At 44.8% G+C, this 18,023-nt stretch overlaps 1 protein-coding gene across 3 annotated transcripts in view; it reads right to left on the reverse strand.

Annotated features, from left to right (window-relative positions):
* Positions 1 to 18,023, reverse strand: part of CORIN (corin, serine peptidase) — a 103,706-nt gene continuing 85,683 nt past the window's right edge. For 2 of the 3 annotated variants that reach the window (XM_070948499.1, XM_070948498.1), the window contains 8 exons: positions 16,330 to 16,440; positions 15,536 to 15,665; positions 13,970 to 14,092; positions 12,286 to 12,335; positions 8,561 to 8,735; positions 5,906 to 6,177; positions 4,295 to 4,428; positions 1 to 2,435 (listed from right to left, as the gene is read on the reverse strand). In XM_070948499.1, coding sequence (XP_070804600.1) covers positions 2,253 to 2,435; positions 4,295 to 4,428; positions 5,906 to 6,177; positions 8,561 to 8,735; positions 12,286 to 12,335; positions 13,970 to 14,092; positions 15,536 to 15,665; positions 16,330 to 16,440 — 1,178 coding nt within the window. In that variant the 3' untranslated portion in view covers positions 1 to 2,252. The remainder of the gene's footprint in view (positions 2,436 to 4,294; positions 4,429 to 5,905; positions 6,178 to 8,560; positions 8,736 to 12,285; positions 12,336 to 13,969; positions 14,093 to 15,535; positions 15,666 to 16,329; positions 16,441 to 18,023) is intronic. The other variant, XM_070948500.1, reaches the window with a different exon arrangement.

The following is an 18,023-nucleotide window of genomic DNA, read 5'->3' on the forward strand; positions in this document are numbered from 1 at the left end:
TCAACAGGTCTATTATTATTATTATTATTACAGCAAGTAACGCAGACAATTATTGAAAGCCCTGCTAATACAGCAAATCGCTATTACAAATTACAAATTAATTGCTGCTTTGAATCAGTCCTGAAAGTATCCGATTATTTTCCCTTTCCAGCTTTGGAATAAGACGGAAAGTGTTCTAGTACAGCATTATTTAAAAAATGTTTAATGAGAGCCAAAATAAAGTTACCGAATATATGCGGAGGTTTATGCAGAGCCTTTTTGCACCATTACAGAAGAAAAAGCTAGGCAACTGGTTGTGTTGCTACAAAAGCTATACAGGCAATTAGTGCTATATTTGAAAACCAAACAGAATTCTTGTTTTCTTTTTATTGTATCTGTGTGCCTGGATCACTGAAAGAACAACAACTGCATAAAGATTTTTGCTTATTTAAAAAAAAAAAGTTTGCTACCAGATTGGATAAAAGCTGTAACCACAATACCCCCACTTGAATTAATATTGCCAATTTACTATCTCTGAATCCTCTCCATAATCAATTCTGGGGTAGTAAGAGAACAATTCAAGCCAGGGGTGAAATTCAGCAGATTCTGACAGGTTCTGGAGAACCGGTAGCGGAAAAATTTGAGTAGTTCGGAGAACCGGCAAATACCACCTCTGGCTGGCCCCAGGAGCGGGGAGGGAATGGAGATTTTGCAATATCCTTCCCCCAAGAGTGGGGAGGGAATGGGGATTTTGCAGTATCCTTCCCCTGGAGTGGGGTGGGAATGGAGATTTTGCAGTATCCTTCCCTGCTACGCCCACCAAGCCACACCACGCCCACAGAACTGGTAGTAAAAAAAATTTGAATTCCACCACTGATTCAAGCCATAGTTCACCGTTCAAAAGATTCCCAAAACAGACTATTAGCTGCCCATGTACTGTATGTATATTTGGAGAAAGCAATTGCATTGTTAATGGAACAATTCTGCTTTACGTTGAGAAAAGCTTTTATTATCCTAGAAGATGCCTCCGAGATACCATGTACAGGTAATCCTCAATTTACAACCACAACTGAGTCCCAGATTTTTTGTTGCTAAGTCAGCTTTACCCCATCTTACGACCTTTCTTGCCCCTGTTGTTAACTGAATCACTGCAGTTCTTAAAGAAGTAACACGATTGTTAGGTGAAACTGGCTTCCCCATTGACTTAGCCTGTTAGGGGTCACGAAAGGTGATCGCATAACTCTGGGACGCTGTAACCGTCATAAATATGAGTCGGTTCCTAAGCATCTGAATTTTGATCACATGACTTTGGGGATGCCGCAATGGTCGGCGTGTGAGAAATGGTCGTAAGTTACTTTTTTTCAGTGCCGTTGTAACTTCAAACGGTACACTAAATGAATGGTTGTAAGTTGAGGACTACTAGTATGGCATTTTTAATTATTCTCTCGGTCATGGATTGCAACGCATGTGCCGCTGCAGCTTTTTCGTACTACCTTTTCAAGTACTGCCACATATTTGCACTATCGGAGGTTTTGGTGGTCACAGATCAATGTACCTTATCAATATTATCGTTATTATTACATTTAGCTGTTAAATGGCCTAAAGACTATTTGATCCAGCCATTCTGGCGACTCTCAATTTAACATCTGTATTTCTTATTTACACCGAGTTTTGTTTTTAAGCGATATGTTTTATATTATGATGATAATATGCTTGTTCTGCACCGATTCTACAATGTGGGGAAGAAACTAAGCACAGGAGAAAGAATGAGAAATAACTGATTTAAATAATACAGCTGTATCTGAACAGACGACTGAAACATCCCATTCTATTCAATGGGGGGAACCCAGTGGGGTCCATCTTATAAAAATCAGACGGACTATAGACTAGGGACATGTTTTTTTTTTAAAAAAAATGCTGTTTGGTTATTAGCAATGTTTTTCTTCTCTTTTCTGTTTTAGAAAAAATAATACTTCTGCAGAAGGTTTATCACGAAACATTAGAAACTGGTTGATTCTAGTGAATGAGAAGTGGAAGAAGTTTAGCAAAACTGCTAAATAAACCAGGCAAAAATAACTGCAAAATATTTGATTGTAACTCAGAAACCCCTTCGGCACCGAAGTATTTACACATTCTTTGACCCTGCCCTATTGCTCATCGTCTGCAACCTGTAACATGGACAATTCATCAAATGCCTTCAGCTTCTTCAACCTTTTCATTGTTCCGTCGTCCTCAGTCAATTGCTTTTGGTCAGTCGGTGCAGCGCCAACGAATCAACGAATCAAAAACGTGTGCAGGTAGATTTCTCTTTCAATCCATTCGAGAAAGTGAGTCACGTTACTATAAACTCCAGGACCCAAAACTTTGGAAAAACAGACGGAGCCCCAAGAAGTCAAACCAAATAGCGTCCAGCGTCCAGCTGATTTCTCACACACAAGTGGACCTCCACTGTCACCCTGTAAGATGATGGACAATATTAAGGGTTGAAAAAAAGGTGGAATGTTTGAGGAGTTATGTTGACAAACACAAACACAAAACTGTTCCACAACAAGTATGTGTCTCTCTGGAATGACATTTAAAAAATGACATGTTTAAGATAGGATACATTGCAGCTCTCATTCTTGGGTAGAATCTCTGTAATTAAGGTGAATGTCTTAACAAAGATGCTTTTTCTGTTTCAGACATTACCAATACTTGCAAGTATTGTTTAATACTTGCATTAAACAATGGCAGAGGGACATTTCTAAGCTCAAATTCCCTCCCGAGAATTTGATACAGACTACTACAAGATGCTAATGAAAAAGGGGGTTTGGGTCAGGGATGAAATCTAAAAAAATTCCCTAACAGTTCTGGCTTTGTGGGTGTGGCTTTGTAGTCATGTGACCGGGTGGGTGTGGCCAACTCAATGTCACTCAGATCAAGGGGGTGTCTCGCCTGGCCCCTCCCCTCCCAGCCATTCCTTGTCACACCCAGCCTCAACGTATCTATAGTCCTGTAAAAAATGTTGTTCACCTTTTTTCAACTGTATTATCTACATACTATAAATCCATGATGGCGAACCTATGGCACCCGTACCACAGGTGGCACGTGAAGCCATATCTGTGGGCACGCGAGCGTTGTCCTAGCTCAGCTCCAGCGTGCATGCGCGCGCCGGCCAGCTGATTTTCGGGCCTTTTAGGCCCACCTGATGTTGGGAAATGGGTCGTTTCCAGCCTCCATAGGGCCTCTGGGGGGGGGGGGGAAGGCCGTTTTCGCCCTCCCCAGGCTCCAAGAAAGGCTCTGGAGCCTGGAAAGGATGAAAAACCGGCCTACTGGGCCCACCGGTAACTTTTTTGCCTTCGCGTGCCAGAAGCATGAGAGGTGTGGGGGGGGGGCATTGAATTATGGGTATGGGAGGAAAAAAAGCCGCAGAAAGTTTCCCTTTATTATTCTAGCTGAGGGCAAATGAGACTAAGACTCATTTGCTGTTTCTTAGCTCAGCTGAGGCGGCAATTGCTCTGCCGCACGAATCAGCTGAGCTAAGAAAAAACAGAATATGAGAGGTGAGAGGAAGGGGAGGGCAGGTTGGCGGGACCAATCAAAATTTTCTTTTCCGGTTCTCCAAACCAGTCAAAATTTTCACTACCCGGATGGCAGAACCGGTCCGAACCGGTAGCATTTCATCTCTGGTTTGGGTTTACCAGATTTGAAATTGTATTTTGATGCTTGCTGTTTGGTTTGGCTAAAAGAATGGGTGAACCTTGGTAGTACAGTGGTAGTACCAAGAGCCTTGGTAGTACAGTGGTCTAAAGCACCCTGTTATTAAGACCAGCTGCCTGCAATTACTTCAGGTTCGAATCTCGCCAGGCTCAAGGTTGACTCAGCCTTCCATCCTTTCTAAGGTAGGTAAATTGAGGACCCAGTTTGTGGGGGCAATAAGCTGACTTTGTATAAATATACAAAAGGATGAAGGCTATTGCTTAGCGCATTGTAAGCCGCCCTGAGTCTCCGGGCGGCTTGATATAAATCAAATTAAAAAAAAAAAACCTTCAGAATAATTGACTTAATAATTTCAGAATAAATTTCTCTGAAATTTGTGATACACTTTCTTCAAACACAATATCCTCAGGAAGGAAAGCAAAAACTACACAGGAAAACTTTCTTGCCGACATCCTAAAAATCCTAAAACATAAGCCAAAAAATAAATAAATAAATAATAATAATAAAAATAAACAGATGGAACAAACTTTTGATTAGCAAAAAACCTGGAAACCTGACTTTTAAACGTTAGTCTACCAAAACTGTGGCCTTTGGATTTCTCTTTCTACAGCCTTACCATGCAAGAATCCACAGTTCCAGACTCGTATCCTGCACATAACATCCTGACTGTGATGGTCTTCATGTCGAAGTAAGACTGACATTGGTCCAAGGAAATGATGCGCACTTCTCCTTCTTGCAGTTTGAAGGGCACTAAGTGGAAGGGGGGAAAAAAAACCACAACTGGGTGAGAATCTATAGGAGGAGGCTACCTGCCTGTTCAAACCTTCATCTTTTGTGCACTGACTATTGTGGTCCGCCAGCAACCTGCGGAGCTGGCAGCAGAGTTGGACAGTGAGGAGGCTGGGGAGGACCATGGGCCAGTCCTGGAGTCTGGGGAGGGCTCGGACGAGGGCTCTACCTCGGAGGCAGAGAAAGGGCCATCTGGGAGGTACGTGCTGCCTCCGGAGCCTCCAGACTCGGACCTCAGCGGGGCAGAGGAACAGGGGGAGCCTGTTCCCAGTGTGCGCATACTCAGAGCTGCCAAAAGGCAAGAACAGCTAAAACAAAAGTGACGACTCGGGAGTAGGGCTGGGAAATGATTGGCCCCTCCCATAAGGCTTAAAAGAAGAGCAAAGGCACCTGGGCCTTTGCAGGAAGCAACGTTTGTTCATTCAGTTCAGTTTAAAGCCTGAAGCTCTGTTTGATTCTGGACTCCATGTGGCTCTGCCAATTAGGTCTTTGGCAACGTGTCAAGGGAGATAAAGGTGGGTGATTATCCCAAAGGACTTCTCCACGAAGGACTCTTTACAACTAATTGGGACTCATCTGTGAATGAACAGAATTCACAGCTGTTGAAATAAAAGAGGTTTTTGGGACTACTCGTGTGTTTTAATGACTCAGGAAGCCTAAGTCAGAACACTGACACCACACGTCTCAAGGGGTGTTGGGTCATCACAAGGCTGCACCCACAATCTCAGCCTCCTGATCCATCCCTCTTCCTGGTGGACATTTGCATGTATTCATAGTGGGTTTCTTTTTTAATGTCCTAGTTTTGAACAGCGAAAACTTGACGTACATTTCGATATCATGTTTAGCACAACAGAAGATTTTTCATTGGTTGCTTCAAATGCAAGAGCGACCTAGATCCACTACCTTCTTATTGCTCGTTGGAATCGGGGAGGGGAGGGCTACCAATTATCTTGACTAAACCGATTGGATATATGGCAAAAGGAGAAACAGATTTATCACATTTATCAATCTCCTTAATGTGGCAGCTTGAACTGCTGCCGGCTTCTCATCCAAGCCTGTAGCCAAAGCATAATCTTCGAACACTGCCCTGAATTCATTCCAATTGCTACCGCAGACTCCACTCACCCTCGTAGGCTCAGGCAGAGGTATACTGTTAGCAGCTGCCGTATTTCCACTGCTTAGCTTTCGGGAGTATGCTTCAAATATGTCCGGAAAACATGGATTCAAGCTTCTGACACCATGTTTCACATCGATTTAATCGTCAGTAAAAGCCCCCTTTAACAAACCATCATTACAGGTATATATCTACATAAGACAGGAACTGGAACTACCTCGCAGACGCAGCTGAAGGCAGCTCCCCGAGAGTCGGGCAATACATCTCAAACTGATCCTGCCAAGACTGCAGACATAACCCCTGTAACAGCTACGTGATGCTTACTTTTGTTGCCCATGTGTCCCCAGCCGGTGATGTAGCAATAGGTATTTGGTTTAACCAGATGCTCCCTGGTAGGAAGGCAAACTGGTCTGACATAGCTGGTCTCGTTGATGTCTTCATTGAGTTCCACTATGCTGATGTCGTAATCCACCACGGCGCGGCTGTAACGAGGGTGCAGGATAATTGTTTTCACCAGGCGGGATTGCGTGAACGCCGACGGGTGATCCAAATTGTTGATGCCAAAAACTACTTTCCATACCTTGGCATTTTCTCTCCTTGGGGGAAAGAAAGGGAAGACATCGGAAACCAGTGAAGATTCTAAATCTGGCTGTCCTAAGAAGTCATTTATGTACTTCACTCTCCTGACCGATGTGCACCAACTATAGCAATGATGGCTAACCTTTTTGCCATCGTGTGCCAAAAGCGGGGGGAGCACCGGGGTGGTGGTGGTCACGCGTGCATGTGCCAACACCCATAATTCTATGCACCCCGGCCCCCCACACATGTGCGCGCGACCCATGCTCCCCCCCACTTTTGGCATGTGATGGCACAGTGGGCCCGGTAGACCCGTTTTTCACTCTCCCCAGGCTCCAGAGCCTTTCTAGGAGCCTGGGGAGGGCGAAAATGGCCTTCCCCACCCCTCCGGAGGCTGGAAATAGTCTGTTTGTTGACTGGTGGGCCCAGAAGGCCCGAAAATCAGCATCCCAGAGCTGAGCTCACGTGCCCACCGATATGGCTCCATGTGCCACCTGTGGCACGCGTGCCATAGGTTCGCCATCATGGAACTATAGGCAGTCCTCAACTTACGACCATAATTTTCTGGTGTTAAGGGAGTTTTCCCCCATTTTATGACCTTTCTCGCCTCAACTGCAGTTGATAAGTGTCATGCCCCTGTCGGAGCCTGAATCCGTGGGGGAGGATGAGCCGGAGCTATAGCCGACAGAGACTGAGGGGGCGGCTTTGTTGGCTTCAGAGAAATGGGGGAAGGAGCAGGACAAGACAGCCCCGGGCCTCTTGGGCTTGGGACAGCTTGCCAGCAGGGAGGAATAGGGGCAGGATGACCGAAAGAGGGCAGGCAATGAGCAAGGACCACTTCCTCCTGATCCCCGAGCATGGAGAGTGGAGAGGAAGCGGGAACAGCGCAAGCCAACCCAACGACTCAGGAGGAGAGTACTTCGCCCCTCTTCACAAGGCACACCTGGGGACTGAGACTTAAGGAGACACTGTGGGGAGGGGCGTTTGTCGGGAACAAATGCTGAATTTCTGAGTTTTGTGTACTGTTGCCGACATCTGCTATTTGCAGGACTGCTTGCTTCTTCCTCACTTCATTGCTTCTTCCTTGCTTGGTGGATTCACTTCCTTGTTCCTTTGCCTTGCTGGACTTCTCTGAAGCCATTGTACTAACTGTGTTCACTGGACTGCTCACAGCCAGAAGTTGCTGTGTGTGTGAGCACTTTGCTCTGGGACTTGCATAATATGGGAGCGTTTGGGGGAAAAGTTGAAGCATTAAAGGGACGTTTGAACTCTCAGCTGGCTGTATGGCCTCCGTGCCTTGCCCCAGGTCATCACAATAAGTTAGTAACGTGGTTGTTAAGTGAATTGACTTTGCTTGTCAGAAGGTCGCAAAAGGTGATCGCATGACCCTGGAACACAGCAACAGTCATAAATATGAACCTTTTGCCAAGCACCTGAATTTTGATCACATAATCATGGAGGTGCTGTGAAAAATGGTCACGTCACTTCTTTCAACGTCGTAATTTTGAACGGTCACTAAATGAACTGTTGTAAGGTAAGGACTACCTGGATATAAATAAGAAGATGAAAGTGTGGCTTTTTGCAAAAGAAAAAAAAAACCTACTGTATTTTTCAGAGTATAAGACGCACCGGAGTATAAGACGCACCTACCTTTTTTGGTGAGGAAAAGAAGAAAAAGAAATCTGCCTCTGAGCAATTTTGTCTGGTTGCAGCAAACAGCAAACAGCCTGCTTTAGTTTCATTTTCGTTTTAAGCATAGCTTGGTTAGCACAAGGGGAAAAAAAAATCTGCTCCAGCAATTTACCTCTTTGCAGCAAGCAAAGTCATCACGGACGCTCTGTGCATGCGCAAAAGCTTCTGTGCACACGCGTTCCCGTTGCGAACCGGTAGCAAAGGTAAGTGGAACCCCGCCTCCCCCTGCTCCTAATGTATAATAAGCTGTGTCCAAGTGAACTTTTCATTTTTGTGTGCCTGTTTGTGTAAAAAAAAAAAAATCTTGTGCATTAGAAGTCCGTCTCTGTTCTATGTGTGTTGCACAGGTGACCCCCTGCGCCGTTCATTGCTAAAGGAAGAAGGAGGCCAGAAGGAGCAGTCCCAAAGAAAGGGCATAATAGAGCAGTCTTTCTCAATAACAACAACTAAAATACATAAACTTTCAGTTGTGTGGACTTCCCAGAATTCCCCAGCCAATATGCTGTCTGGGGAATTCTGGGAATTGAAGTCCGCATATCTGACAGTCGCCAAGGTTGAGAAACAGAGTGATAGAAGGACATGACTTTTGTAACTCAGCTTGGTCACAGCTCCTGGATGTTTCCACGTACAAAGCTTTAAGCATCTCACCAGCTTAGGATCCTCTCTCTAATTACAACGCCCATCCTATTTCTGAAGCTCAGCACTACTCACCCTTCAAAGCAGTGTGCCACTGTTAAGACCCATTTCTTTGCTATGAGAACACAGCCACAGATGTGCCCACTGGGCTCACTCTGGAGCGAGCACTGCCATGGCCAACGTCCTGAGCGACTGGTCCTGCCACCGAGAATCCTCTTGCTCATGCGAGCTGCAGGGCGACGGCCACAATCTTTTAGGAGAAAGATCAGCTGGTAAGTACCGGAAGAGTGACTTCCATTGTCTGGAAAGCTTTAGCATCTATACCACAACAATGTCTCATGGACTATGAATGCTAACATGCTTGTGAAGAAGCCACAGAAGAGGCTGTACTTCCTGAGAATGCTCAGGAAGATGAATCTATCTCAGCATCTACTTCTGTCCTACTATTGCAGCACCATTGAGAGTATCCTGACATACGGCATTCTTGCATGGTATGGGAGCAACTCTGTAGCAGACAAAATAGCTCCACAGAGAATCATTAAAACTGCCCATAATATCATCGGACTCCAGCTACCAGCCCTGGACGACATCTTCGAATCTCCCTGTTTGAGGAAGTTGCGTAACATTCTCAGAGACTCTTCCCATCCTGCTTACAATCTTTTTGGACTGTTGCCTTCTGGCAGAAGATACAGAACAATTAAAACTCGGACCACACATTTTCTGAATAGTTTTTATCCCAGAGCTATAATTGCACTCAACAATGAATTAAAGGGCCACCATCAGTGAGCTGTTGGACAGTATTACTTGGTCTGTTGTGTGGATGTTTGGATGGTTTAGGGGTGGGGAATTGTGGTGGGTGGGAGTGTGTTGAGGATTATGTGTCTGGGACCTGGTCTTTGGGTGTCAAGTAAATTTTGTTGTATGTGTATACTGTGTATACACATACAACGACAATAAAGTTTATTTATTTATTTATTATCTCAAAAGATTGTATAGCTGGAGGCAGAGTAGAGTTACAAAAGCTATGATATCATTAAGCTTCAATCAGACTCAAACTCAAACTCAAACTCAATTTCATTGAGGGTTGCATCAGGGTTCTGTTTGACCTTGGGGGGCCAGGGTGGGTGTGGCCAGCATGACGTCACTTGTGTCAGGGGCGCCTGTGGGGGGCCTGAGTGCTCTGTCAGCAAAAACGGGTTCCCGAGCTCTGTTTTTGTCTGAAACAGCTTCCTGCAACCCTCTGCCAGTGAAAACGGAGCTAAGAAGGTCCATGTGCGGCCTTTGCGAGGTCCATGTGCGGCCTTTGCGAGGTCCATGCGTGGCCCCCACGAGGTCCGTTTTCGGCTGCGATGGCTCCTGCAACCCTCTGCCAGTGAAAATAGAACTCAGGAGGGCTACGCGTGGCTCCGTTTTCACTGGCAGAGGCACCGCCGTGTGCCGGGTCTGGCCTGCGGGCCTTGCGTTTGACACGCTGGCTTAAATCATACTAACGACGTCAGAAAAATTCCCGATTAAGTAAAAGGCCAAACGCAAATTATAAGTCAAATTGTGGGCAACTTTGCTGCCCTGAGCAGAAGGCTGGAGTAGAAGACTTCTAAAGTCCCTGCCAATTCTATGGCTCTGTTAGCCTATGTAACCTTTCAGACAAGGTGTTTTAAAATCTCAATGAATACTAGGGCAAGAGGGAGTAACCCAGCCTCATTTATTTGCCTAAACAACAGGTTCTTTGCTTCCTTAACAGGAAGAACAAGGCCCACGCCAATAGAGTTTCGGGGTTTGAAAAACTACAAAGAGTGAGAAACTAAATTCTAAGCAAAGGAAAAAAATCCAATCCAAAATATCTATCATCTATCTCTCTGTCTGTCTGTCTGTCTGTCTGTCTGCCTGTCTACTTGGATCGGGAAGCTCTCCTCACAGTCACTCATGCCCTTGTCACCTCACGGTTAGATTATTGCAACACGCTCTACATGGGGCTACCCTTGAAAAGTGTTTGGAGACTACAGTTGGTCCAGAACACAGCCGCGCGAGCTGTCATGGGTGCACCTAAATACACCCACATTACACCAATTCTCCACAAGCTGCACTGGCTCCCTATTGGTCTCCGGCCACAATTCAAGGTGTTGGTTATTACCTTTAAAGCCTTACATGGCTCAGGGCCAGGTTATCTTTGAGACCGCCTTCTGCCGCACAGCTCCCAGTGACCAGTAAGATCCCACAGATTTGGTCTCCTCCAGGAGACTAAACAATGTCAGCTAAACAATGCCGGCTGGCGGGCCCGCGGGGGAGGGCCTTCTCTGTGGCTGCCCCAGCTCTCTGGAACCAGTTACCTCCTGAGGTCTGGACCATCCCCACCCTATTGGCCTTCCGAAAAGCGATGAAGACCTGGCTTTTCCGGCAGGCCTGGGGCCATTGATCTCGCTCTTGTGATCTGGTGAGATCTGGCCATGAATGATATGAATGAGTTTTTAATGTTTTTAATTTTTCAATGTCTTTTTATAATGATTTTTTAAATGTATTGTGAGCCGCCCTGAGTCTTCGGAGAGGGGCAGCATATAAATTTAATTAATTAAATTAAATTAAATTAAATATCTACCCTGTTTCCCCCAAAATAAGACATCCCCTGATAATAAGCCCAATCGGGCTTTTGAGCGCATAGCAATAAGGCCAAGCGCTTATTTCAGGGTTCAAAAAAATATAAGACAAGGTCTTATTTTTGGGGAAACACGGTATCATCTATCTATCTATCTATCTATCTATCTATCTATCTATCTATCTATCTATCTATCTATCTATGAAAAATGATGGAAGAAGGTAAATGGAATGGAGAATGGCTATAAAAATCAAAATACACTCAATGTTTTACAAAGTTCAGTACAACAGAATTACACAGTTGGAAGGGATCTTGGAGGTGTTCTAATCCAACCACTTACTCAAGGAGGAAACCTTACACCAGAGGTCTTCAAATTTGGCAGCTTTAAGACTTGTGGACTTCAACTCCCAGAATTCTCCAGCCAGCTATGCTGGGAGTTGAAGTCCACAAGTCTTAAAGCTGCCAAGTTTGAAGACCTCTGTCTTACACTAGGAAATGTAAAATTTGTTACTACCAATTCTGTGGGCGTTGCTTCGGTGTGTGTGTGTAATGTGACTGGGTGGGAGTGGCCAACTTTTTTTTTTTTAACTTTTAAAAGCATTTTTTCTACAATCTCTTGGGCTGAGGAGGTAGTTTAAAAATGCTTTTAAAAAGCTCTGACGATCCCAGATGAGTTGCCTGATCGTCAGAGCCTTTTAAAAGCATTATTTTACAACCTCTTCAGCCCAAGAGATTGTAGAAAAAATGCTTTTAAAAGGCACTGACGATCCCAGCTGAGCTGCGCGATCATCAGAGGCTGTTTTTTTTAACTTTTAAAAGCATTTTTTCAGTCGAAGAAAAAATGCTTTTAAAAGTAAAAAACAAAAAAGCCTCTGATGATCGCGTGGCTGAGCTGGGCATGGGGGGGGCCAGGGATTTTTGCTACCGGTTCTCTGAACCACCTACCGCCATTACTACCAGATTGGGCGATCTGGTCTGAACCGGGAGCATTTCACCCTTGCCTTACACCCTTCCAGTTCTTGCCTTAATATTTTGTTTCTGGGCTTCTGGAAGGCAAATGTTTTCCATCCAGAAAGCAAAATGCCACCCTAGATATAGATGAGGTAAGATTCCACTTTTATTCTCCCCAAAGAACCTTTTTTAAATTCTCAATGGATAATTTGGAAGTATCTCATTTACTTTTTCATGCTTCTACGAATTACGATCTTACCTTCTTTGGCACAGAGAAGAGAAACCACATTCTTGCTTTTACAAGGTAACCTAAATGTAGAAACAACAGCTTAAAACAGGCTCAGTTTCATCAGCATAATATAGAAGTGCAGGAGTCATGTATCTACTGAAAAACGTTTATTATCTTTTATGTGTATCGTCAAAAAAATGTGCTTGGAACCTGGAGGACACTTGATTTCTAAAGGCAATATTTTGCTGCTTCATTTATTCCGCTCAAAAAATTCTCAGGACTGGCAACTATGTAAAAATAATAAAAAAGATGTTGAGACTCTAGAAAGAATGCAGAGAAGAGCAACAAAGATGATTAGGGAACTGGAGGCTAAAACATATGAAGAACGGTTGCAGGAACTGGGTATGTCTAGTTTAATGAAGAGAAGGACTAGGGGAGACGTGGTAGCAGTGTTCCAATATTTCAGGGGTTGCCACAAAGAAGCTGAGGGTAGAACAAGAAGCAATGGGTGGAAACTAATCAAGGAGAGAAGCAACTTAGAACTAAGGAGAAATTTCCTGACAGTGAGAACAATTAATCAGTGGAACAACTTGCCTCCAGAAGTTGTGAATGCTCCAACACTGTAAGTTTTTAGGAAGATGTTGGATAACCATTTGTCTGAAGTGGTGTAGGGTTTCCTGCCTAAGCAGGGGGTTGGACTAGAAGACCTCCAAGGTCCCTTCCAACTCTGTTATTCTATTCTATTCTATTCTATTCTATTCTATTCTATTCTATTCTATTCTATTCTATTCTATTCTATTCTATTCTATTCTATTCTATTCTATTCTATTCTAACTAGATCAACTATCATCTGAAAACCAAAGCTGAAAAGGTTTTTTTAAAAATTGTAAATGGGACACAGTCCAAATACAAGTACTCCTGCATTTACTGACCGTTCAAATGTCAACAGCATTGAAAAATGTGACCTATGACCGTTTTTCATATTTGCTACCTTTGCAGCATCTCTTACGATCATGGGATTGAAATTCAGATGATTGGCAACCGGTTCATATTTATGACGGTTGCAGTGTCCCTGGCTCACGTGATCCCCTTTTGGCGATTTTTGTGTTCCCTTTAGTTGTTTGAGCTGTGTATAAACTACTGTATGCAAAGAACAAAGTATTTAATAAGGCTATTTCATTCATTCAGATCTCTGATGTCTTCTGCTTATGTTCCCTTTATTTTTTTGAACAGTATATATATTTAGCAATGTTAATTTTGGGCTCAATTGTGGTCATAAATCAAGGACTACCTGTATAAGTCTAAGTGCTATTATATGCAATATCCCAATTCTTGTTGTTAGGAGATCTGAGATCTATTGTATGTGCATAGGCTGAAGGAATCACTTTGAGGAACTGAAGGAAGAGCCACTATCAAGACAATGGTTAGATAAAAGAAATTTTAATCCGGAGGAGAAATATAATTTGAGAAAGTTTCAGATGTTGAACCTCCCTAGTTCTTATGAAGATAAAGAGAGGGAGTGGGAAAATGTATTCAGACTTGGAAGATTCTTGTTACTTTAACCTTATAATAAAAGTAGCATTACCATTCATAATTTTTTTCCCTGATCTAGTCTTGCGTGAAGGGTTGACTCGGTGCTACATTTAGATTGCTGGATTCTCTCTAAATATTCTCTCCATCTATAGCGTATAACACTATGGTAGCTATTTCTTACCCCGTTACTAAAAGAGCATGCAATGTGGACCTATTTGTCTTCTCCCATTCAGGATGTAGATTCAACCATTTTTCCTGTTGTGGAAGCCGATACACTGGAACATGTTCTGTCACAACTGGCCCACTGGAAAACAAACAAAAAAAAAACATACATTCAAGATAGTTGAATGTTAAATTGGTAAAATGAGGACCTAGATCTGTGATGGCGAATCTATAGCACGTGTGCCAGATAGACCTCTCTGAGGGGGTACGCGTGCCGTTACCAGCTGCTATTTCAGGTTCTGGCACATACGTGCGACGGAACCCGGAAGAGCAGCTGGCCGCTGCATACATGCTCTCTTGCGGGTTCTGGCACTCTGGCGCGCGTATGCTCCAGTTTCGGCACTTGGTGCCGAAAAGGTTAGCCGTCACTGATCTAGATTGTTGGGGGCAATAAGTCTAAGTGCTATCGCTACGTACTGGAACTACGGGAAAAAATATTTTATTTTATTTATTTATTTATTAGTTCAATTTATATGCCGCCCTTCTCCGGAGACTCAGGGCGGCTTACAATGCATTAAGCAATAGCCTTCATACTTTTGTATATAACTGCTTAGTAGGGCTTTCGGCCCCCTCTAAGCGGTGTTCTTTTTTATACAAAGTCAGCTTATTGCCCCCACAATCCGGGTCCTCATTTTACCTACCTTGAAAGAATGGAAGGCTGAATCAACCTTGAGCCTGGTGAGATTTGAACTTGCAGTAATTGCAGGCAGCTGGCAACTAAGTGCTACTTTAACAGCACTTAGTCCACTGTGCCACCAGGCTCTTTTTATGATTTTTTTCCCACAGAAAATAAGCTACGGTATTGATTGACTAGGGCAGTGATGGCGAACCTTTTTGCCGTCGTGTGCCCAAAGTGAGGGGAGCGGGGGGTGGGGTCGTGCGAGTGCATGCCCACACCCATAATTCAATGCGCCCCACCTGCCCGCCCCCACCCGCACAAACCCCGCTTTTGGCACGCAATGGCACGGTGGGCCCAGTAGGCCCGTTTTTCACCCTCCCAAGTCTCCTAGAAAGCCTTTGGAGCCTGGGGAGGGTGAAAACGGCCTTCCCCACACCCTTGGAGGCCGGAAATGGTCCGTTTGCCGACTTCCGGTGGGACCTAGAAAGTCTCTGGAGCCTGGGGAGAGTGAAAAACAGGCCTTCCCCACCCCCTCCAGAGGCCGGAAACAGCCTGTTTCCTGACTTCTGGTGGGCCCGGAAGGCCCAAAAATTAGCTGGCCGGCACACGCATGCATGCCTGAGCTAAATTAAGGCAATGCTCATGTGCCCACCAATATGGCTCCACGTGCCACCTGTGGTGCGCGTGCCATAGGTTCGTCATCACGGGACTAGGGTACTGATAATGTACCAAAGTTCATGTGCGGTAACAAATATCAGAACATTCCAGTTGCATTACATTAACAAAAATGAGGAAAACTAAATGATCCCATGTCTTAAGAAAACATCACAGCTTCAAAGAATTGTCCCCAATTTATAGTCACATCCAAGGCTATGATTTATCAATATTACAAACTACTGACCTTACCCAAAACCCATCTGTTTGCATGCCAAGCGGCTTAAATTTTCTTCCCAGTCATCAGCGCATACATAATAATTGGCAGCTGACCTATATACAGTCAGGAACATCAAGGAGCTGCTGTTTTTATATAGGGACACTGTGTAAAGAAAAACAAAGAGAAATGTAGCTTTAATACATCCAGGTAGAAGATAATTAATTGATTTCTCATGACATGGAAGATTTGCAAATTAATATGTGATCGTTAACAAATACTGTGAGTGAATATATATAATTTGATCACACAACGATGCTGCTTAATATACCTATTGCAAACAGATAACCAAACTGCAAATAGTCAATTTACAACCATTCATTTGAATGCCTGAAGTTACAATGGCCCTAAAAAAAAATGATTTCTGACTCGTGCTCACACTGCACAGATCACTAAACTTCAACAACACCTTGAAAAACAACAGTAAACCAGTTCAGATTTCACCACTGGATTGATTGATCTAATTTTATTCCCAACTGTTCTGAAAGAACAAATAATATGACGCCAGTACATTTTTGAATTTTGGAGGTGAAATCCCAGGACACCAATGGACTCTGATGAGGCTACGCATCCTAGAGTTGTGTTTGGCAATTTTAGTTTTCTTTCATTAAAGCAGAAAGAAACAATGGCCAACCAACCAGAGCAGAATCTTGGATTGTCAGAGCTAGTCATTTACTTTAAACGTGGTTGATCTGTTTCCTGTAGGTTTGTTTCTCCTCAGCAATCCTCACGCTAGCCTCTTAATTATGGTGCAAGTCTTAAAACTTACCACAGCTCCATTCATCTGATTTGTCCGCACAATCTGCTCGCCCATCACACCAGCACTCGCGGGGTATGCACTCGTGGTTTGCACATGGAATTTCATCCTTCTTGCAAAACGCTGCCATGAAAAATACACATTGGGAGAAAACCATCTTCAGAAGTGTAAAGCTTTAAATCCTCTAGAACCGTGATGACGAACCTATGGCACGCCATATGAGCCATGTCACCTGGCACGCCAACTCAGCTCTCAGCCTCTCTTGGAATCTCTGGAGGCTGGGGACAGCAAAAAAAGTTGGAAAACAAGCCATTTTGGGCCTCCGAGGGAGTGGGGAAGGCTGTTTTCGCCCTCCCCAGATGCAAAGAAAGGATCTGGAGCCAGGTGAGAAAGAAAAATGGGCTTACTGGGCCATTGCGTACCAGGAGCGGGGGGAAGGGGAGGTCGCGTGGCATGTGCAGGGTAGGGTGCATAGAATTATGGGTGTGGGCACGCGTGCACGCGAACCTCCCCCACCCACCCCTTCCTGGCACGCGATGGCAAAAAGGTTAGCCATTGTTGCTCTAGGACAAAGGTGTCAAACTCAAGGCCCACAGGCCGGATCTGGCCCACGGGGGTGTTTAAATCTGGCCCGCAGGGCCGGCCTGGAAATATCAAAAGACTGACCCATGGTGCCTCTGCCGGCCAAATTGGGTTGCGTGCAGCCCTCACACAGCCCATTTTCAGCCTCCCCGGCCTCCAGCAGCACTCTGCCGGCCAAAAACGGGCTGTGCGGAGGCCTTGGGAGGCCCATTTTTGGCAGGCAGAATGCTGCTGGAGGTCGGGGAGGGCAAAAAGAAGGCCCTCCCGCACCATTTTGACCATTAAAGTGCTGCAAGAGGCCATTCAGGCCGGCCCATGGAGGGGAACTACAACACTGATCCAGCCCTCAAAGAATACAGTTTGACAACCCTGCTCTAGAACAGCGGTCCCCAACCTTTCTGGTATCAGGGACCGGTTTCGTGAAAGAAATTTTCTCTATGGACAAGGGGGTTAGGCAGGGGTGAAATCCAGCAGGTTTTGACAGGTTCTGGAGAACCGGTAGCGGAAATTTTGAGTAGTTCGGAGAACCGGCAAACACCACCTCTGGCTGGCCCCAGAGTGGGGTGGGAATGGAGATTTTGCAATATTCTTCCTCCAGGAGTGGGGAGGGAATGGGGATTTTGCAGTATCCTTCCCCTGGAGTGGGGTGGGAATGGAGATTTTGCAATATCCCTCCCCTGCCATGCCTACTAAGCCACACCATGCCCACCAAGCCACGCCCACAGAAACTGGTAATAAAAAAATTTGGATTTCACCACTGGGGTAGGGAATGATTTTGGTTTTGCTCACTCGCCTGTCGCTCGCCTCCAGTTTTGTGTCCCGGTTCCTAACAGGCTATGGACCGCTACCAGTCTGCAGCCCTTGGGGGTTGGAGACCCCTGCTTTAGAAAATGCTAAATCTTTACTGAATTGGGAATAGAGTTATGCCTGTGTACAATCATAACATATTAGGACTGCTGATACCTGAAAGCAAACTCTATAGTCGCTTTGCATAACCAGGAATAAAAATCTTTTGAGAGTCTGGAACTTCTTAAAAAAAAAGTGGTCTTCCAGGTGCAATTCAAGGTGTTGGTTACCACCTTTAAAGCGCTCCATGGCATAGGACCCGGGTACCTTCGAGACCG

The sequence above is a fragment of the Pituophis catenifer genome, unplaced genomic scaffold, assembly GCF_029215685.1.
Source record: "Pituophis catenifer annectens isolate HBS135680 unplaced genomic scaffold, rPitCat1.0.hap2 SCAF_8, whole genome shotgun sequence".
Taxonomy (NCBI): Eukaryota; Metazoa; Chordata; class Lepidosauria; order Squamata; family Colubridae; genus Pituophis; species Pituophis catenifer.